General features: G+C 40.0%; 2 protein-coding genes across 3 annotated transcripts; one reads left to right on the forward strand and one right to left on the reverse strand.

Annotated features, from left to right (window-relative positions):
• Positions 1-2,141: 2,141 nt before the first annotated feature.
• slc5a6b (solute carrier family 5 member 6) lies at positions 2,142-14,894 on the reverse strand. Its single transcript, XM_071524456.1, has 17 exons — positions 14,643-14,894; positions 13,600-13,691; positions 12,957-13,423; positions 12,038-12,103; positions 11,880-11,931; positions 11,727-11,794; positions 11,009-11,163; positions 9,942-10,082; positions 7,524-7,653; positions 6,116-6,204; positions 5,456-5,568; positions 5,200-5,270; positions 4,695-4,781; positions 4,423-4,604; positions 4,227-4,330; positions 4,008-4,129; positions 2,142-3,473 (listed from the first exon to the last, which is right to left on the reverse strand). The coding sequence occupies exons 3-17, from the start codon at positions 13,302-13,304 to the stop codon at positions 3,327-3,329; spliced, it is 1,875 nt and encodes a 624-aa protein (XP_071380557.1). The 5' UTR covers positions 13,305-13,423; positions 13,600-13,691; positions 14,643-14,894; the 3' UTR covers positions 2,142-3,326.
• Positions 14,385-18,324, forward strand: cenpo (centromere protein O). 2 transcript variants are annotated; one of them, XM_071524458.1, is made up of 6 exons: positions 14,385-14,452; positions 15,286-15,440; positions 15,635-15,782; positions 16,028-16,299; positions 17,115-17,274; positions 18,112-18,324. In XM_071524458.1, the coding sequence occupies exons 2-6, from the start codon at positions 15,384-15,386 to the stop codon at positions 18,219-18,221; spliced, it is 747 nt and encodes a 248-aa protein (XP_071380559.1). In that variant the 5' UTR covers positions 14,385-14,452; positions 15,286-15,383; the 3' UTR covers positions 18,222-18,324. The 2 variants fall into 2 exon arrangements, with proteins under 2 accessions (XP_071380559.1, XP_071380558.1); XM_071524457.1 differs by lacking the exon at positions 14,385-14,452 and adding an exon at positions 14,999-15,078.
• Positions 18,325-21,430: the final 3,106 nt, after the last annotated feature.

A 21,430-nucleotide genomic window follows, 5' to 3' on the forward strand; every position in this document is an offset into this window, starting at 1 on the left:
AAAGCGACTATAATCTATATCACTTTACAGCAGAAGATTATTCTTCACAAGATCAAATATGGCAATGTGAAACGATAGTGGGTGTGCGACTGCATGAAACACCATACACCTGCGCTCGAGTATGCTGGGACTTCTTATACTTTTCCAGACTTTTTGCACAAGTCCCAAACTTAAAACTTTAAAACCTGATAAATATGAACAGGACCCGACAAAGCTGCCCCCTTGTGCGGTTTGGGTGAACGCCTATATGTGGAAACCCTGCTTGGGTGTGTAAGAGCAAGAATGTCATTAGGGTCATTAAAGTCATATTAATGTCTAAGGCACTCATACTTAAAATGCCTTTATTTCACATGGCAAGAATATATTAAAAACACTGCACCAAACCGTTGACTGCCATATGAAATAAAGGCATTTTCATTTTTTGCAGGGAACTACTGATTTGAATGTATATTTACAAAAACTTCCCATGCATTGGCCTGTTCTGACTCAGCTGTTTCTTACATTGAAACAGCTCCTGTCCATTCTACATTAAGGAGCAGATGCAGCGCTCCTTCCCTTCTGTTTTTGTCAGCTCATCAGTGAATATCTGGCTTCTCAGGGTCAGATCCCTCTCCACGCTCATTCCCAACACTGATCACAACTGTGCCCCCCTACATGTAGACATACAGTATACCTAGTTCACAACATGGCACCCAATGGGACAGCTGATCCTGCTGGGTTGAAGTTCAGAAACTGTACCAGCAGAGAAGTTATCCAATTCATTTTCCATACTTTCCCAGACTTGTGCAGGAACACAGTGTGAAGCAAAACCTGCCCAGCTGCAGAATATAGTATCAGAACAAAGTGTCTGCAGTCTGTATGTCTATAAAGTAGACAATATACTATAACTAAGAGAGTCTTTTGTTTGTTTATTCGTTTATGTTACTATATAGGTAGAATATGGGTATAACTGTTTGGTATTACTGTCTGGGTACAGTATGGGCAGAGCACTGTCCTCTTGATTTAGTAGGACCCCAGTTGACATTTCATATACAGATAACGTAGGCAGCAATGGCAGCACAACACAGTAATATTATTAATTATTTGGTATTACATTTGTTTCGGAGCATATGGAGAAAACATGTAACACTGTTCTCTGTTATCGTAATCATTATAACAGAGGTACAAAGGAGCCTGTGAGGGATGAGTCCATTTGGATATCTACAGATAAACAAGAATGTATTTCTGGGTTCAGTCCAGAACAAATAGTATTCAAAACCTGAAACATGCTGTATGTACCAATAAGCTAGGATCAACAACACTAGTCCATTATTCTGCCATTGTTCATTTAAATATTCTATCATTCTTTTACTGATCTAGCTTTTTATGAACACAGGCAGGTTAATGTAAACATCATAAAAGGGAATTACAACTGGGGTCAGACCGATATATATCGGTCTGCCAATATTGGCCTTTTATTAAATATCAGATATCGGCATCTCGTCAGGTTTCTCCCTGACAAAAGTTACATAAAAACAGTCTGTAAAACCTGCAGTGAATTCCTATTTTATTTTCTGCACATTGTATTCATTCATCATTCAATAATGCGTTTTTTAAACACATTCTTCATTTAAAGGGCTGATGTATCCAAAGTTTCCCCATACCATTGAATAGGTGTGGAGAGTTTAAGTGTCCCGTGAAGGTCCCATGAAGGCTTTTCCACCCTGACAAGAATACAATTCTGGGGGAAACACTGAAATACTTGTAGATTTTTGGCATAAAATGGTCAAATTTAAAGATATTGAATATTGGTACAAAATACTGGCTATTGGCAACTTCTTCTAAGTCTAAAAATATCAGTATGAGTAAAACCATATCCGCTGAACCCTAATTATGATGACAACTAATAGGATGGATTTTGTAATACTGCCCAGTCTTACAGCCTTAGGTGTTAAGTAGGAGGTGGTGGTAAGAATCTAGATTTTGAAACGCCACAATAGTAAACACTCACATAAAAATAAATACCTTATAAATATGGGGCTCTCCCTTTGGATGTGACATTTACCATACAGGCTACCAATCCATATGAATTAAATGCTTTATCAGCTGCAGAAAATTAAAAGGATAAGAGGATGAAACGATGCAAAATGAGTTACTACAAAATCATTCTTTAATCCTTGTTAGAAAATAGAACGGCATTGGACATGAACACACAATTCACTCGGATACATTCTTAAAAAGCGAGGCACCGTCTCACAGGGGAAATGACACACAGCCACTGTGGTACTGAACATTTAGTATACAGTATCAAGTATATACGGAGTATAAAACGTCTTGATTCTCTCTCATGTAGACTGTGTGTTCAACAATAACAACGGTGTATTCTTTATGTGTATACAGCAGTGTCCTGCTAGCAAGTACCTGACTGAATCTTAAAGATCCAGTGCAATGATTTCAACTCAGTCTGGAGAAGTTTGATGTTGATTTCTAACACAAGGAGCATCATTTGTTTTCAGTTTTTGATGGTTAGATGGTAGAAAGCATTTAGAATTGAGTGAGAGTCGAACTTTCTCTAAGATTGTGCCAATATTTCTATCTTTGGAGAACAAATATCCAGTGTTTGAATTTCAATGGAGGCACAGAGATTGTGGCTAGTTTGGCAAGTAACAGCTGGCTGTCTATGGGCAGACTATGGGCCCCCTGATTAAGTATGCATACTGTCGACCAATCAGAGCATTCATTAAAACCTGGGTGTACTGTAGGTGACATCATTTGCACCAGGAAGTGGAATTCTAAATCCGTTTGACTCTGCTAGTCAAATTTTCACACTGCTGACAGCTATAATAATTTGGGTAACTTTACATTAACAGGTCCTTTGTTAAATTATACCATGAAACTGAGAAATGCAATTCTCATTGCACTGGACCTTTAAGCATCTTTACCGTGTACAGAGTGGTCATGCATCTAAAGTTGACAAATATGAATATATAAAAACAAACATGTTCTACCGCTCATCACTGATAATCTCTGACTATCAGCAATACAGTAATAGACTCGCAAGGCTCAGCTGTGGCTTGTCTTAAGGGCATGGCAGATGTCAGTCGGCGGCAAAATGAAATCTCTCTGCCGTGGAAAATAATATGAACTCGATAGACCTTTGACTTTAGAAAACATAAGTTGTTTAGCTTTGGTCTTGTTGCAGCATGTTTCATGTGACAGTGCAAATGTAAAATTACGTCATCATCACAAAGGGAAGACAACACAAAAAACAACAAAAGATTAACCAAAATTGTCCATCTTTCTTTAGTCCAAGTGCTTAGTGTTGTCTGACATCAGATAATATGACATCACACAGTTGTTTCATGCTCCACAAAAGCTGAGTGAGAGTTAGGAAGAAAACTCTCCCTCTCTTCCTGTGAAGGTCCGTCCTCTTCTGGGACGGACAGTCCATTGATTTGCTTGTGTTGTGAAGGCTGCCTTTGTTGTGTTGATGGCTGTAATAAACAAACAAACAAATTAATAAATACAGCAGCAAAGGTACAGGTAGACAAATTGAATGATGTCAGCAACTATTCATAACTAGGACTTGAATAGTTCAGATCTTTGTGAACTCTCTTAAAAACAGGGAAGAGGCAGAAAATGGGCTACGAATTAATTACCTCAGACATTGAGAAGTCTTGACATGGGACTTACTAATTAAAACACAGTTGAGTATGATCTCAGCTTGTTGCAATAGTGGACAGCTGCTACTACTTTAATGGTTTCATTCCAAAACTCTACTTATCCATTTTGGGAAAAAAGTTACCTGATGACATTGCTCAGCATTTAAAAAAAACACAAAAACTGACTACATCCTCTAAAATGTTACCATTTTGTAAGAAGAGATCTCAAGACAACTGATTACTTCATTAAAATTCAATCATGGGTTATATTTTTAACGCCAGTGATCATTTTGTCAGAGGAGGTGTCGCATTTCTTTCTGCGGATATCTCAAGTTTAGAAAGAATCTCTTGGGTGGTTTTACTCACTCTCTGCCCCAGCGGAGTCACACAGCACAGCTTCCGTTTGAGGTGTTCAGGTAGAAAAAACAGCAGATTCCCCAGCAAGGGATAGACGGTTCCTGGTGTCACATCCTCTTCTTTCATTGGGCCTCAAAATAAATTAATAAATGCATAAAGTTACATTAAAATCTACTGTAAAAAAAAGTATTGGATTGTCTATTCATCTGCTCAGAACTCAGCCCCTACCTGTGAGGAAACTGATTATCAGGCCGATCAGCACGACCGTGAAGCAGTTGAGAGCGCTGTACCACATGTAGGACAACGAATAAAATCTTTTCAGCCCGGTGGGCCTGATAAAGAACAAACAGAGGCGATTAATCTCTTTAACGACCGCAGTCCAAAGATGAATGACGAGCTGCTGCTGTAGCGCTGTGTGTCTCACCTCAGAGCGGCGGGCACAGCGGTGCTGAGCGCAGTCTGAACGGCGGCGGTTGCGTTCGCCGACAGCAGCGTGGCTCTGCAGTCCGGAGGCAGGGATCTGGAGCCGGAGCTTCGAGTCACGATGCTCCCGATGCCGACCCAGAAAGCCATGGCCAGGCCCGCCCCGAGGCCTGCCAACGCACCCTGGGAAAAAAAAAAAAACCCAACAAAACAAAAGCTTTCAGGAGGACAGATCCCATTAGACAACCAATGAAAAACAAGCCTTCAACTTACAGTGGAGTTGGCCCACGGGAAGAACATCCCAAGGCAAAACAGGCCGAGAAGAGGACCGCCAACCATTCCAAAGATTTTCAAAGCCACCTGGAGTTCAAACATATCAAGAGCAGGGCTGAACGATGTCGACAAAAAGCATCTAATTGCGATTATTTCACAGAATACTGCAATTGTGATTTAAACTGCAATTCATACCATCAGTCTTACTTGACATCATTTTTTTTTAGAACTTTAGAATTGTTTAAAGAAAAGTGATTTTGCAAAAAAGTTTTGAGTTTGAGTATGATGAAAGGTTTTCACCGATATTGTAGTTGTATTGTACTGAAACACCTTGTTCAGAAATCCAGTTTGGACGCCTCTCTCTCTTAAGAAATGCATTGCAGCCTCTGCGATTTGGAAATTGCTGACGTTCATTCATTAATTGTTCAGCTCTAGGAGTCAAGAGTCAATGCAAATGTGGTGAGAGATATTGGTTATTATTTGATCATATAGCCTGTGTGCTTACCAGTAAAACTGAATCACCCATCAAGTGAGTTACATATGCCATGGCCAGGCACAGCAGCCCATAGGACATCGCTAAATGAGGAGACAGAAGCTTGAACTTTAGATAACGTATTTATCATTTTACTACCCCATATGATGTATCCTACACTACGTCATGCAGATATCAGTTAATGGTAATATCTGCACAGACAGGGCACAACTGTTTTGGATAATAATTGCAAGACAAATATAAAGAATAAAGCCTTCAAAGAGCTAACCTAAGGCTTTGGATAGCAGCGTTGCTCTTGCTTCTGTCATGGCGGGGAAGTGCGGTTTGATGAGGTCTTCCATCGTCACCGTGGCCAAAGAGTTAAAGGCAGACGAGATGGTGCTGCAGAGAAAAAGCAATGCCATCCTTTAAATACTAGAGACACTTAAACCTGCCTAAAAAGAATTAGCCGCTCTGTGCCATAGAAGGCAGCATTGTTACCATACGTTGTGTATTTACAGTGTATTTGTGCATTCATGTGCTATCGGATATATCGGAAAAGCAAATTTCCACTAGTCGGATGATTAAGTTGGAAACTCAGAGAAAATTTTGCCACCCGAGTTTCTGAGTTATGATGCAATGGTGACCTTTTACCTTCTTAACAAGCCGATAAAATCAATTTTGTGTCACTCAACAGTAAGAAAACACACGCATATTATTAACTTGTTAAGCTGCAGGATGTCAGTGTTTGTTTATTGTATGTCTTCTGGGTTTGATTTTCCGACAAAATAACATGAATGCAACGCTGATTATCAGCCGTCTTGGAAGTCCCGGATGTCGGACTTTCCCACCAGCACATGAACGCACAATGTGAGCCAAGTATTAATGTTAGGTTCAATACAAAACTTCATGTTATTCTTTCAGATTGACACTGAGGAAAGTCCCATACCTGAGAGCTGCACTGAATAAACAAGCAACAAAAAGTCCAGGCAGTCCAGGAAGACCTTGCAGCATATCCATCACAAAGTACAACACCATCTGTGGAAAACATGGACAATACACACACACTTTGCTTCAACTTTAAGTTTTGTTGTTGCAACATTTTTAATAGCCACGGGAAAATAAAATATACAATAATACAACTCCTTGACAATGTGAAAACCAAGCATCCAGTCCAAAGTCAGCAGTATATAGTACATACAGTACATGCTGGAAGGACATACTATAATATAAATAGATAAATACATACTATTGTGCATCTACTCCTGCTGTCACTATGGTAACTGAACATGATGACATAACGGCATCTTAGTTCTACTGTGGGTCTGTGGAGAGTCAGGAGTCTTTACATAGCTCTGCATAAACATGAGTCTAATACTTCACACTAATCCTTAAGGATCAGGAAAGCAGGAAAGTGCCGGGAAAATTAGTAGGAAACCGGAGGAAACAGGAAAAACACAAGAAATCCGTGAAAAAAGAAAAACCACATCCCTGATTCCTAGAACATGAAACATAGATAAGAATGGCAAAAAGGCCACGCCTGCAAAGTGCGGTATAAGTGTGAAAGCCCATTCAATTTCTATGAGCAAAACAGTAAATCAATATATTTTGTGGTTGTTTTTTCTGTGTTCTAATAATTTACATGAAATCTACTGTATATGGTGTAAATAATTTGTCGTTACCTTTTCACGGTTGTCAAACAACAGCATGACCATTAAAACGTTTTTTCTTAAAGTCTCAAAAGGCAAACATGACTCCTCTCTTGAACAGAAGTTTGTACAGAAGTTTGCCAGCTTGTTATATATTATATATATAATATTTACACCATATACTACATTTCATACTACATTTTAAGAGCACAGAAAAACCTGCCACAGAAAGTGATTTTTTGATTTGCCCATAGAAATAGAGCGGGGCATATGTGCACCATTCTTATCTGTATCTAGGGCTGCAACTAACGATTATTTTCATTGTCGATTAATCTGTCGATTATTTTCTCGATTAATCGATTAGTTGTTTGGTCTATAAAATGTCAGAAAATGGTGAAAAATGTGGATCAGTGTTTCCCAAAGTCCAAGATGACGTCCTCAAATGTCTTGTTTTGTCCACAACCCAAAGATATTCAGTTTACTGTCATAGAGGAGTAAAGAAACCAGAAAATATTCACATTTAAGAAGCTGGAATCAGAGAATTTTGACTTATTTTTCTTAAAAAATTACTCAAACCGATTAATCGATTATCAAAATAGGTGGCGATTAATTTAATAGTTGACAACTAATCGATTAATCGTTGCAGCTCTATCTGTATCCTTCAGTGTTTTTTGACATTGAAACAGGAACTAGCCCCCCCTCACTCACCGCGTCTCCTGAAGAGGTGCCCAGCTTGTCGGAGTGGTCCTCGCCACAGTACCGCGCAAACATGACCAGTCCCATCACACAGCTGAGCGCCAGGGCCAACTGCAGCGAGGGAAACACCATGTAGCAAGACCTGCGGCAAGAGAGAAAAGAAACAGCAGTTAAAGTGGTAATCCGCAAGTTCCTCTTACATGTGGTCTCCATCTTCTGTGCTCAGCGCTCATTGCTGTGGTGTTTCTGCACTGCACATCCCAGACATCACCTGTCAATCAAACACTATGTCCAGTACTGTGACGTCTTTTTCCTTGGATTTTCCCAGTTCTTCTTCTATTTATTCTAAACAAACTGCTGTTGCTGCTTTCAGGAAAAAAACACACTCATCAATTCCTGTGCAACAGAGGATTTTTCCCTGGAAAGAGAAGCCAGACAGCAGGCGGTTATTTCACAAAGCAAGAAAGGTTAGCCAGATAACTGATAAAGATTATGTTACAATCTGATGATACTGATTTGAATCTGTAAAATGAAGTTTGAATATCAGGTTTAGGAAGATGACGTGCATGTTGATGACTGACAATAGTAAACAAAACTAGAAAGGTGCATTTTCTGGAGAAAATGCGTGTGATTGCTGAGAGTGCAAACTGTGGCACTGGTGCAGTTTAGTGTGGGTACAGCTCACCCTTTCTGTTGGCTGTCTGTGACCAGTCTATCACTCTCCTCTTTCCCTCTTTCTTATCCTATGGCTGTATCTGTGTTGTGTGTTGTGTGTTGTGTGTTGTGTGTGTGTGTGTGTGTGTATGTGGGTGGATGTGTACTGATGTGTAGTGCGTGTGGGAGACTATACACGCACTGGCACTTACTGGTACCAGTACTGGTACTATATACATACCAGCAGCTGTGTGTGTGTGTGTGCGTGTTTTTGAACATGAAGTGAAACGGCTGAAGCAAAGTATAATATGTGAATGTAATGTTAAAACTGTGAGAAATGTGGCAGTTTAAAACACTTCTGTGAAGGAGCTGTAATGAGTGTCAAAGTGATAAGCAATAATGTTAGAAATGTACTAAAATTTCATAATAGTAACAAGTACAAAAGTAAGAAAATATGTAGGAAGGCTTATGTGTAACAGCTGGAAGGTGGAAAGAGTTTGAATACTATAAGAGTAGGAAGGCTATTTTGTAAAAGCTGAAAGGTACAAGGAGTATGAATACGTGCATGTTGATGACTGACAATAATAAACAAAATTTCAGAAGACACTTGATATCACGTTTTAAAGTTATCTGTCCGACTTGCTCATCCTGTTTTGTTAAATGACACCCAAGAGCAAATGAAAAAGCTTTCATGAACTGCCAGTATGTTGAATCTCAGTATTGTGTAATATCAACTGGCAATAGAGTTGCAAAACAAACATTTGTTCATATAAAAATGTTGTGGATCTACTTTAAGAGCAGCATTTATTATATATCAATCCCTTCTTCAAGTCTTCTGACATATTTATATTTTGCTTATCTAAAAGCAAAGTTTACATTGTGCTTACAGGAAGGCATAAAGACAAGAACAGTAATATAGCTGCAAGACTTTACTGACTGCTAATAATATGGAAAAAAAATTGCAGCTTTGAAGCTTTATATTATTTTAAGGCTTCATAAGATACAATATGAGATCATAAACTTAGCATAACTGTAGTCCTCAGTTGGTGTGAGAAGCAGTTTAGTCAAAATGGTGGCTGTGGGGTCAAATGTGCCACTAGATTTGGGGCAGGTTCAGCCATGGGACCAGCTATATTGTTTTAAAATGTAGTTTTTAACACATATATATGCTCAAGTGGTAGTTTCTAATATTACAGAGCAGATGTCATTATGCCACTAGACTACAGATGCAAAACAGTGGTTCAGTCTCACTGAATGATCTAAAAAAGAGCAGTGAAGGAAGTGTTAGAGGGAAAGTTGATCTGACCACTGATAAAGAAATATATTCAGCAAACCAACAAAGGAGAATTGTCATGGACAGGTTATGACAGACAGACAGACAGACAGAGAGAGACACACACACACACACACACACTGTGTTGACAGTCGTGTTAAACCAACTTGTACTGTTATTTAAACTAAGAGAAACTATCACTTACGCTCTCATGCTTACCTTACCTTATGCTCAACGTACCCCCACTGTGGGATAAGTTGAGCCAAAAGACCACCTTTTTTTTTTTTTAATGTGTCACACTTCTAAAACTGTATTAGCTACAGAAACTGTTTTAATGTTCCATAATTATATGATACACAGCAATTACTGTTTGAAATAAATACACATTTTGCCATAGCAGCACAAAATGCAAAAAGTGGTTCATTTTACCCCGTTCACCCCTAGTGGAAAGCTTTATACACAATCTGAGAACCTCCTGCAGTTTAGCGGGCGTCTTGCAGTACCTGACGGCCTCTTTCTCTGAGCGGGCGCTGAGGTATCGCTGCACCTGGGCCTGGTTCACTCCGTACAGAGACAGCATGAGGAAGACTCCGCCCACCCCCAGGGTCCAGAAGGTGTGTCTCTCTGTAGGATCTGGGTTTAGGCTGAGAGACAAAGATAAACTTTAACACTTTAGACCAACAGACCTAGAACAGACATACCATCTATCAGAAGCAGAATCAGAATCACTTTAATTACTAAGTTAAATAGATGTAGAGGAATTTGTCAAAACGTTGGTGTAAAGAAATACTGACAACTTGGATTACACATTCTGTATCACTCTACATACATCATTCACTATTCAATCTTTTTTTTATGTTTGTTTTGCTATGTTGCACACTGTGGAACTACAGCACAGAGTCCAAGACAAATGTCCCTAAGGCAACAATTAAAGTATATCTTATCTATCTTATCTCATAATATCTATTCTATCTATCATTCGAGGAAGGAATCACGGTTGAGAATCACTGGCGTAGAGTATGGCAGGTCTAAAGGAAGGTTTAGTGTCCAGTCCTGCATTGATTCACTGTAAAAGCAACAGGGTGCCACAAAAACCTCTCTCAAAATGGCAGAAAATAGTGTCTGGATGTTGGTGAGGAACTCATGATAAAATACCAATACTATAGGTCATGCTACAGTGAAGCACTTTGAGTACTTAGAAAAGCGCTATATAAATGTAATCAATTATTATTATTATTTTATTAATTTAAATACTGTCCACACGCCAGTAAACAGGATCAGTTCTGTCAAATGTAGCTGCAGGCTATTGGAAAACATCCAGATAGTGCCTAGTCAGGTGCCTATGTAAATTAATTGTGACCACAGTATTTTAATAATGAATGGCAAAGCATACAGATGATGTTACTTTTTTGAGTTCATGTTCATCCTAGGATAGGTTACAAGTATTGATATCAGGATTTGCAGAATTGCTTCAGAATCATAAAAGCTAGAATCACAACGCATTGCTGTACAGATTTTTTTTTCCACTCAGCCCTAATGTTTGTCTTCCACACAGGGACTCTGGACTCACTCAAGGCCGGAGATGCGGTTCCCTTCCAACACTTTACTCCAGACCTCAGACACTCCTCCAGTCTGCTGTATTCCCACCACTATGACAGCCAGCTGTCCCGTGAACATCACCACAGTCTGGAAGACGTCCGTCCAGATAACAGCCTTCAGTCCACCCTGCCCACAACACACAGATAGATAGATAGAACACAAGGGCTTTCAGAAAGTGAAAAGTTCACTACTAAAATCTTATATATCTGTGATAACCCAGGACTAAAGGTAGCTACTATACTGCAAAAAGTACCACAGCTCATTTAGATTTTGTGCTATCAATCATTGTGTAAGATTACCGCATTTTTCAAAGTTCCTTGAAGATTTAACATCTATCAAATCTATTTTTCATAAGTTAGAGCTTTCCATCTGGAAATGTAATTCCCTGGGATCCTGAGTGCTGCATTCTTGCAGGAAAGTTTGACTTGTATGCAGTAGGGTGAAGTCACCCTAAGGCCCTCGAGACTGACGTTGTGCATGACACCACACCAGGCCCTTTAACAGAATTAGAAAGGCGAGTTGGGAGTGATAGGATGCTAAAGCAAAAGCAATGAGAGAATGGCTGTGACTGCAGTCTGGATGAGGCAGTGTGTGGTGATATATAGTTTCAACCCGGAAAGCTTTCAGTTTTCAAGTGACTAAATTCAAATTTCATGTATGAACTATGAAAATAATTCCAAATAACTTACCATAGTTGTGTACAATGTACACACTAATCCAGTGGCCAAGACTGCTGCCCATAATTTAAATCCTGTAACTAAACAGAAAACAGAGAAACACATTGAACAAAACCTTGTCCACTCAAATTTACTGAGCCTATACAAAATATGAAATTTGAATACCTGCATTGAGTGCAAAGGCAGGAGTGTACACACAAACTCCCATATAGATAACCTGTGGCACAGTAAAAAAAATCAGTCTTTCTAGAAACATGAATGCAATAAATAATAGACATATTTACTATATTTTAATGCTTCATCATGACTAGTGTAGCACCCACCATCTGAAAGATGAAGGTCAGAGTTCCACAGATGCGCACTGCTTTGCTGAAGCGCAGCTCAAGATACTGTAAAACAACGTGAAATCTGAAGGAGATGCAGAAGCCAAATACTTTCTCATTCAAACCAGATCAGTGACAGCCACAAAAATCAGCACAGGCTATACACAGGGTCCATTTTTCTAAATCAAGACTGTCTAAAATTTACCCTGAGGTGGAGGATAAATGTGATAGATGTTTGAACCCGCATTGTCATTTGAGCCATATGTTTTTCTTCTGCCCACGGTTACATAATTTTTGGTCCGGTTATTTTAATATAATGTCTACCATACTGGGAATACAGCTGCAGCCCTGTCCATTGATTGCTATCTTTGGGACCCCGGATGAGTCAGGTCAATTGAATTCTGTACAAAAAGAAATGATTAATTTCACATCTTTACTAGCCAGACGTCACCTTCTCCTACAGTGGAAATCTCCTAACCCTCCCTCTGTTTCACAGTGGCTCAAAGACAGTTTTGTCTCAAACTTGAGAAAATTAAGTATACAATGAGGGGATACACTAATAAGTTTTTTCACAAATGGCAACCTTTTTTATCATATTTTACAGACTTGCAGGTCCTGCCGGACTAAGGGCTGGTTTGGTAAATTCTGTTATGTGTATGCGTACTCTTCACTATTACTGAGCCAGGGTGGGGTGTGTAAATGTTGGTGTGTTTGGGTTCTTGGGGTTTTGTACTTTTGCTTTTGCTGTTTTTTTCTTCTGCTCTTTCTTTTATGTGCGTAATGTGTGTGTTCCTTACTGTCATTTTTCTTTTATATAGTAAAAAATTCTAAAATGTACACCCATATGCTCATTGTTATGTCGTTTAATACTGTTTTCAATTAAAATATTTTGCAAAAAAGAAAATCAGCACAGGCATACCTGGTAAGCACTGAAGAGATGCAGTCTGTACAACACTGGAATGAAAACACGGGCTGGAATGAGGAGGCCCAGAATATAGGCACAGCCAATGAACCAGTACTGAGTACCGTGAGCGTAGATTTCTGCCGGAACTCCTATGATGGCCACAGCGGACTGGAATGAGGCGATGAGCGACAGGGAAACAGGAAGACAGCGCATGCTCCTGTCCGCCATCAGGAACTCCTGCGTCGTGCGCTGACGGCCACCCGAAACCGCGTAGTACACCCCTATGCTCATGGAGGCGGCCAACAAGAGGGCGAATATTACATAGTCAACAACAGTGAAGTACTTCTGGACAGACGGGTCCATCTTGATAGTCTCCAAGTCCTGGCTGCGGTTGGAGAAAGTCGAGTTCTCCTCCAGTTACACAGCTTAGAGGAATCAGAAGTGTCTTTGTCCACACCCATTAGTCAGGAGATCCAAGCAGCCTTGAACAAGGGAAACACTGAGTAAATATTTGTGTGTGAGAGAGTACGTTTTGGGGACATATACGTCACACACACACTAAAAGTTGCAGCCTGCTATATAAGTCTACATCTAGCCTTTTTTATAAAACAATCACAGCTAAATCACTGCAACCAACCGGCATCAAAAACAAACCTACCCTCATCATCCAGTTGAGCAGCTATTACACAGTGCATTCCTTCCCAGAAAGATCAGATCACTGCGTTACCGTCATCTGAACCTGAAGGTTTGCTGCAGAAAAAAAAAAACATTATTGCATGAGACATTAAGCTCCAATCTTTGGAATGAGACGCCAAGGTCACACAACCCCTCTCTGTCAACTTTACCCTGCTTGTGGCGATCCAAAAATAATAACTGGTTTGGAAAGGCACAGAGGGAGGTTCTACCAATATAATCTGCCACCTGCTGACTTTGTGCATGCTGCCCTGCAAAGACAAACAGCAACTACTTTCTGTGTGTTTTTAAGGTCAAAGGCCGTGATTGGATTTAGATTTCAAAACCATAAGACCCATAAATGCTGCCAGCAATAGTTTCTGAGTGACAGGAAGCTTTGAAGTCACTTTTCTCAAATTCGCTTATTATGCCGTTATTGCTCTGTATGGAAAAAAATATCTGTTAATCCTATAATAAGTTTTAGAAGGATACTATGCAAATACCACATTCCCCTGGGGACACCGCAGGAGACAATACCATGAAGTACAGCAAGGTCACTATAAACTAACTGTTGAGTACCATAGCCACACTATAAGTCACTGTGTGAATATTATAGGAATATTACAGTGATTTTTCGTTCGGTTGCACAGCATTATACCATGGTCTGGGTGAATAGTCGATTCTGATTGGCTGCAGGGTGTCCATTAATTCCTGTTATACCACCTCGTCGGGCATTATCCCTTGCATAATGGACACCTCGTCGGCCATTATACCTTATAGTACAACCAACACACAGTATTAATGCTGTTAGTCCTCTGCTGATGTCAAATATGAGCTGCGTAGGTAATGTTACTGTGAACTCCGTGACCTAAAATCTTAGACAACACAGCTTACTTACTTCATTAAGGAAAAAAACACATTACCTTTAACAAAAAATGAACTTGGACAAAATAATGTAACATGCCCGAAACGGGTCTGATTAGAGAAGTGAGTAAGATCTGATCCGGGAAACTCATAAGGAAGCCTCACCTTTACTAACCGCTCATGTCAACGAGGTGAGTGGGGCTGTCACTGGCACCATGCTGACTGGGTGGCGTTCAAGAGCGCCATGTTAAAAAACTAGTTTGGTGATCCCGACGACAAGAAAACAGTAACGTCAGACAATAATATGAATGCTTTTTATATCCGATCAACTTTTATCAAATTTCCTATCGCCTGTTGTGTGCAGATTCATACACGATGTAGCCAATACCAGTCGGCTAATCTTGGTCGCTGGGGCGCCATGTGATCAGCGTTGTTTTGATTTTGCTTCCGGGGTTGAAGCTGTAGCGTCACGAATGACGTTGCAGCCGCCGCCAAAATTAAAATAAATTCAGGATAGCGGAACTTTACGCCTCCCTGGCTCAGTATCAGACACGAAATAAAGAAAGTGACTCTCAAACTATGGAGGGAGAGTCTACGAAAGGTGATTTTGCTCGTGGCTAGCCAGCTTAACATTACACAAACTGTTACGTTAGTTAACTAGCTTGTCAAGTTTGTTGGAACGTTAGCTAACGCTAGCTGCGTTGGTACCGTACAGTATGTAAGTTCACGTTAGCTAGCTTAGTCAGTCAGTCTGCTACCGTTGGTTATTGCTGTGGTCTGTGGTTTGATAGAAGTATTTTATCCCCAGGTGTTTTGAGTCATCTGAGTCTGCTGGAAGTGCAGGCGAGGAACCGAAACGCCAAACCTCCTCAGCAGCAGAATCGTCTGAAGGAGCTGAAGGCAACCATGGAGGCGCTCGTCATACAAAGAGACCAACTGAAGGCAAACATAGAAGCTCACACAGTAAGAACATTTGTCCTTTATTTCATGATGATATAATCATTTTGAGGTAGGTGACTTTGACTGAGCCAGCTGAGTTGAAGGTACCAAAAAAGTGAGCCACAGGGTCAAATGTACAAATGATGTTTCCTGGTTGTTTGAAGCAGTGATGGTGAGGCTGTTTTTGTCTCTATGCTTGTCACGCCTCTTTGCCACAGTGTCTCCAGAACCTGAGGACGACTATGGACAAAAATACACATGAAGAGGAGGAGGAAATGGATGATGGCTCAGAGAACTCACAGCTTTTACGGTTGATGGCTAGACATACACAACTGAAAGAGCTTCTGCATGCTCATCACCTCATTGGTACTGACTGCCAACCAGTTTCTTTATTTGTTTATTCATTTAATTCACGTATTTATTATGTATCATATATTTGACAATGAGGCATTTCAGTAACTCCCCCAAAGTTAGCAAACCAGATAGCCTTTAGCAGTTATCACTTTGCTTGTTTCTAGGTTCTTTTCATACATACTTGGTTATATTTCTCAATTTTTCTTTCTCTCTCTCTTTTCCCTCCCTCCCTCTCTTTCATTCGCTGATGTCCCTAGGTGGGTACGACGTTATAAAGACTCGTCAAGGCAAAGGAGTGTGCGTCTCACTGGCCACTGCCTACGAGGGCGTCTACTTGGACACCTACAACGTGGAGATAGACCTGACGGCGACGCTGAGGATCAGCCGCCATAACATTCCCCCGTTCTTCCCCCTGAACAGCCTCGCTGAACAGAGCAACATGCAGAAAGACATTAGGGCTTTTCTGGACGACCTGAGCCAGCATCTCAATGCCTTTGCCGGTCGCAAGCAACAGTTGAAGCTTGTTAAGGTGCCAAGGCTTTGTTTTTTTCAATTGAATAATATTTTATTTACAAGGTCCTTGACAGTAGTAGTTGAGGTGGGTGTACTGTGACCCCATCCTCCGATATAAGACAATGGTAACTAGGCTCATAGGTGGGTTCCTCCTACACAGGCCTAGAAAGCCTTGAAAAGTATGTAAAAGAAAATTGATGATTGGCAGGTCTAGTTGTGCAGAAAAGTAGAACAAATATTATTGTTCAGTCGCAATACACATTTGATTATACATTTTGTGTAGTTGTAGGTTAGCTGTCATTTCACATATTGTGGTAATTGTCTGTAAATAGGAGGTAAGGTTACAGGGGCATTAATTTAGAGTGTCATTAACTTCCAATGGATGGAGAGTTTTTGGTCCAAAATGGAGAGTTAGGGTTGGACAATGAGTTTTAAAACCAGATATCTCAGCATCTGGCCAATTGTTGAATCACTGGTATTGGTCAACAACAACATTAACCCCCAACATATGGTCATTTTGTTCTATGGATAAGTAAAATTTTACTTTAAAGGGGCAACAAGTAAAATGAAAAAGTACACACTTTTGAAATGGTAGGTGTGTAGAATCTCTGACTGTATTATGACCAGTGGAGGATCTGGGTATCCTCTCTGTACCCATGCATACTTTTTGACTACACTACTGGTCACTGATTTGGTCTGGGTGTACCATTTCAAATGTGTGATAATTTCTCATAGGAAGTGAAACTATTATGATAGTAATAGCAGGATAGTATGTGTGCTGTTTGTTCAGGAAGAATAACACACTGGCCCTGTCCTTTTGTTTGTTCACAGGAGCTCCATAAGTCTGTTGAAGTGATGGAGAGCAATGCGTTGTGTTCCATACTGGTGCTGATGTTCACTGTGCCGAGGGAGAAGACTGCTGTTCTCTGCACGCTGGACTACACCGACCACACCAGATGCCTTCCCACGCGGGTCAGCATTGAATGTGAAGGTAGGATTGATAAACTGTAGGACGGTTTACCAGCTCAGACAGCGGGCTATGCCACAGTAGCATATATAATCTGTAATAAAAGAGATGTCTTACCCTAAAAATCATGTATTGTAGATACAACGATGTAGCCAATGCCAGAAAATGGAGAATAAAACAGACTTTTGCACTGGGACTGTGCCATTTTGAGCTCTAATCCATCATAACTCAATATATAAGTCTTTTACTTAAGTATTTACATACATTATAAACATAAACATAACTCTCATAGACTCAGACTCACACATGTAAAGCCAGTCAACCACCACCTTTATTTGTACTGTAGTTATTATCGATTATGGTTAAGCAGGTTTTAGCAGCTGATAATGTAGTAATGCATAAATATGAAATTAAATGTTCCTCTAAATGGGTCGAAAAATGTAATAAAACTTGTTAATGTAATAAATTCCTGGATATTGATATAATAGTATTGTTTAGTAATGTAGTAAGTGTAGTTGTTACATTCTTATTATTCCTACGAGTCGGTCATATTATTAGTCAATAGTATAATTACATTATGAGTTAAAAATATGTTACACCCTTTATGAAGTCTAATGCCAGTTTAATGTGATAATACGATTTTATCCATTATCCAGGAATTTATTACAATAACAGGTTTTATTACATTTTCAACTCATTTTATTACATTCTGACAAGTTATTACATTATCCGTCAGTTATTAAATTAGCTGCTACATAAGTTTATCAGTTGAGATATATGGATAACTAGAAAATACAACAACGCCAAAAGGCATGGGCTCCTGTAACTTCATTTTCTCTGTAATGTGTGCTGTTTTTGCAGACGAGGAGCTTCCTGGTTCTCCACAATGGAAGAAAAATGTCACCCTGCTGAGGGAGACTCCTGTGCACAAAGCCTTGGTAACCATGAGGAAGATGGAGAATATTGTTTAATTTCATTGGGCATGATGCATCGTATATGTACAAAACTGAGCATTGTTGTTACATCTTATATAAAAAAAATAATGTACATACTTTATTCTCATTATTAATAATAAAACACTATCTGTTAATCTATTTCTTTTTCTTTATTTTGCAAACTCTTTCTAAGTTGTGTTTGCAAAACTGTCTCTAGGAAACACAGTTGTGCCACCAACTCCAAACGATCAGGTTTCTCTATGGAGTTTGCATAAGTAATTCTGCTTTGTTTGGGTCGTTGAGCTTTTCAATGAAAGCTTTGACCCTCTGGTGTAAAGCTTCCCTCTGAAAATATTTGAGCCTCTCCATTTCCTCTCTGGCATGCTGCTGTTGGCTGGCCAGTTCCCTTTTTGATATCGAGTCAATAGTTGCAATATTTTTCAGCTGCATGAGAGAGAGGCTCCACTGGACGCTGCCCGTGGGTTTGACGGATGCTGGTGGCGCTGATGTAGTCCGCCTTTCTCCCCGTGGCTCAGATCCTCTGTTATGGTTTTGGGATTTACTGGAATGAAATCTCCTGCCGTCAGACGTGTAAATCCCCCTCAAGTCAGTCTCAGCTTTTTTGTGCTCGGCTATCTCTTTCATATTTTTGTTGACTGTAGCTTTCGGTTCACACGTTTTTAACATCAGCACTCTTCTGTGCTCCAACATCAGCGAGTCTCTTGTCTGCTGCAGCATTTTGCGAGTGTACTTGTACTCTATTTCCAAATGGTGCAGTTTACGCTGGAGATCTATGTCCTCTTTGTGGTTCATCAGCCTCAAGTGTTTTTGCAGCCCACACCTAGGTCTTCTGTAGCTTTGATCCATTATGCTTAGAGGCTGTTGAAGGAAAGCGTGTTCAGTCAAATTCATTATCCAGTTCGGTCCTGTTTTTAGTTTGCTCTTCCAATTAAATTGCCTTTTCAAATTAAATCATTGGATGTTCTTACCTGAAATGCACCTTCCCCCAGAGGCATCGGAGCTGTAGAGACGTGTTTGCTGCTGTGTCTGTTTAAATATGTGTAATGTAATAGCCTATTGTATTTGGAGGCCAGTGTGGTTTGGTGGTAATTATAAGTGTGCTGTTGGTCTTTGTGCATTGTCACATTCTTTTACAACTTTTAGAGAGATTCAATTTCAGGATGTTTTCAAAAACCTTCACTGGGACTTCCTGGCAATGAAAAAAATGATGTGGAAAGTCTATTATCACAATATCTTTAATAATTTTTTTGAACATCCAACAGGCATGTCATTACAAAAAAATATTACAAATTGTGGTGCAATATCCCTTTAACAGAAAATCTGCCAGTTTATGCCAGAATGGTGCCAGCTCTCTTTTCCAAAGTGCCACTGGAGCGGATTGGCAGCTAAAAGTGTCGGCCGCAATACAGGAACGGCAGATGCCTCACTAAAAGCACCCACCCTCTCTCCTTTTTTTTGGTTTGGTGACATATTTGGTGCTCAGCATTCATTGCTGCATGTTTCTGCATTGCACTTCCCGGAGATCACCTGTCAATCAAACAGTGTGGGCGGTACTGTGACGTCTTTTTTTCCTTTTTTATGCTGATGAAGTTTTCCAAAACAAACTGCTGTTGCGCCCATGAATGCAAAGCACATCACTTACTGTGCAGCAGGGGATTGCCCAACGGCAGGTATTTGAATAGCAAATGAAAGAGCGTTCATGAACTGGGAATGAACTGAATCACCACTGTGTTACATTAATCAGCATCAGAGAGTGGCAAAATGGGAATTAATTTATATGGAAATGTCACAGATTATCACTTTAAGCCTAATATTCACAGCATTCACTGAAAGTTGGCATATCAAAGAGGTGAAAATGCATCACTGTAACCAGTTCATGACATGTTAATTTCACAATAACAAATACGATTTACTTTATTTTGTGGCCCTGCTGTAGCCCAGCTGCTGCTTTAGCTTCGTCAAGATGATGCTGGCAGTGTGTGTTGATGTACCAGGAGGTCCAGAAAACATGCTACTGCAGACTGTCCCCAGACCTCAACATAAAGATGGAGAAGTCCTAATTAAAGTTCATCACAGAGCCGACATATTTCAGGTACGATACAATGATACATGCTCACAAAACAGAGGTCCAGTACTGTCCCCTTGCACTTTAAATGTGATGGGCTGTTGTCTCTGCAGACAAGCTCATGTACATGTATTGTAAAGTGATTCTGATTCTGATTCTGACACAACTAGGGATGGGACGATATATTGATCGAAATTCAATATATTGCAATACAAAAATGTGACAATACGTATCATGGGGCAGAAAAATGAATCGTGATATTTGCTACTTTTTATTCTGCTGTAGTAATCACAAATGAGAGGCTTGACCATCACAGTTTCACAAGCTCTCCATTGAAATTATATTATTTGTGCTTTGTCACGACATTTTTAAATATTTGTTTACATTCTAGCAAGCCAATGCCATTGCTAGAAAGATTTGTGGCTCAGAAATAAACATAATTCTGCACAGTCATACTTTGTTGTCATTGAACTTTTATTTATTACATCGTATTGTGGTAGTATTGAATCGTGAACCCCATATTGCGAATCGTATCGTTAGATAAACATATTGTCCCATCCCTACACACAACGTATATGAATTTTAATGAACAATACTTATTTTCATACTTTTTCAAGGCCTTTACCCTCCGCCCCCAGGAGAGAGCGAGATCATCGGCATCTCATGTATTTACATTTTTGTCACTCGGCTAACCTGACAGTCACCCTCGCTTTGCATCTTGCCCTCACGGTATAAAGCGGACCTGGTGAGGGATTTATCACAGAGAGTCTTGCCGCTCTTCTCGGCCCAGCCTGCCTCCCTGAGGCCGCTGGCTGGCAGCACATCAGCCTGGACCGCATCGCAGAACCTCATCTGTACATGCAGGCCAACAGAAACATGGGGAAGATTGTTATTAATGTGATCCCACAAAGTCATGAAACTCAGTGATGTAACAGCCTCACTGATATTTACAGAAATGTAATCACTGGATTGATCACTGATTTTTTATTTTTTTAGGTGTCTTCCAGGAGGTAACATGGCCTTACAATACACTGTGGTATTAGAAGAGTATGTCTCACACAAGTATGGAGCATGATTTTAAATATGCACCATGCAAATTGTTACAGTTTATGAAATAAAACTGTCCGAAGATGACTTTACACTGCCTTTTCTTCTGCCA

Source organism: Centroberyx affinis, unplaced genomic scaffold (genome assembly GCF_046629955.1).
Source record: "Centroberyx affinis isolate AG114_WGS23_722 - 3 ecotype Tasmania unplaced genomic scaffold, CSIRO-AGI_Caff_v1 ptg001198l_1, whole genome shotgun sequence".
Taxonomy (NCBI): domain Eukaryota; kingdom Metazoa; phylum Chordata; class Actinopteri; order Beryciformes; family Berycidae; genus Centroberyx; species Centroberyx affinis.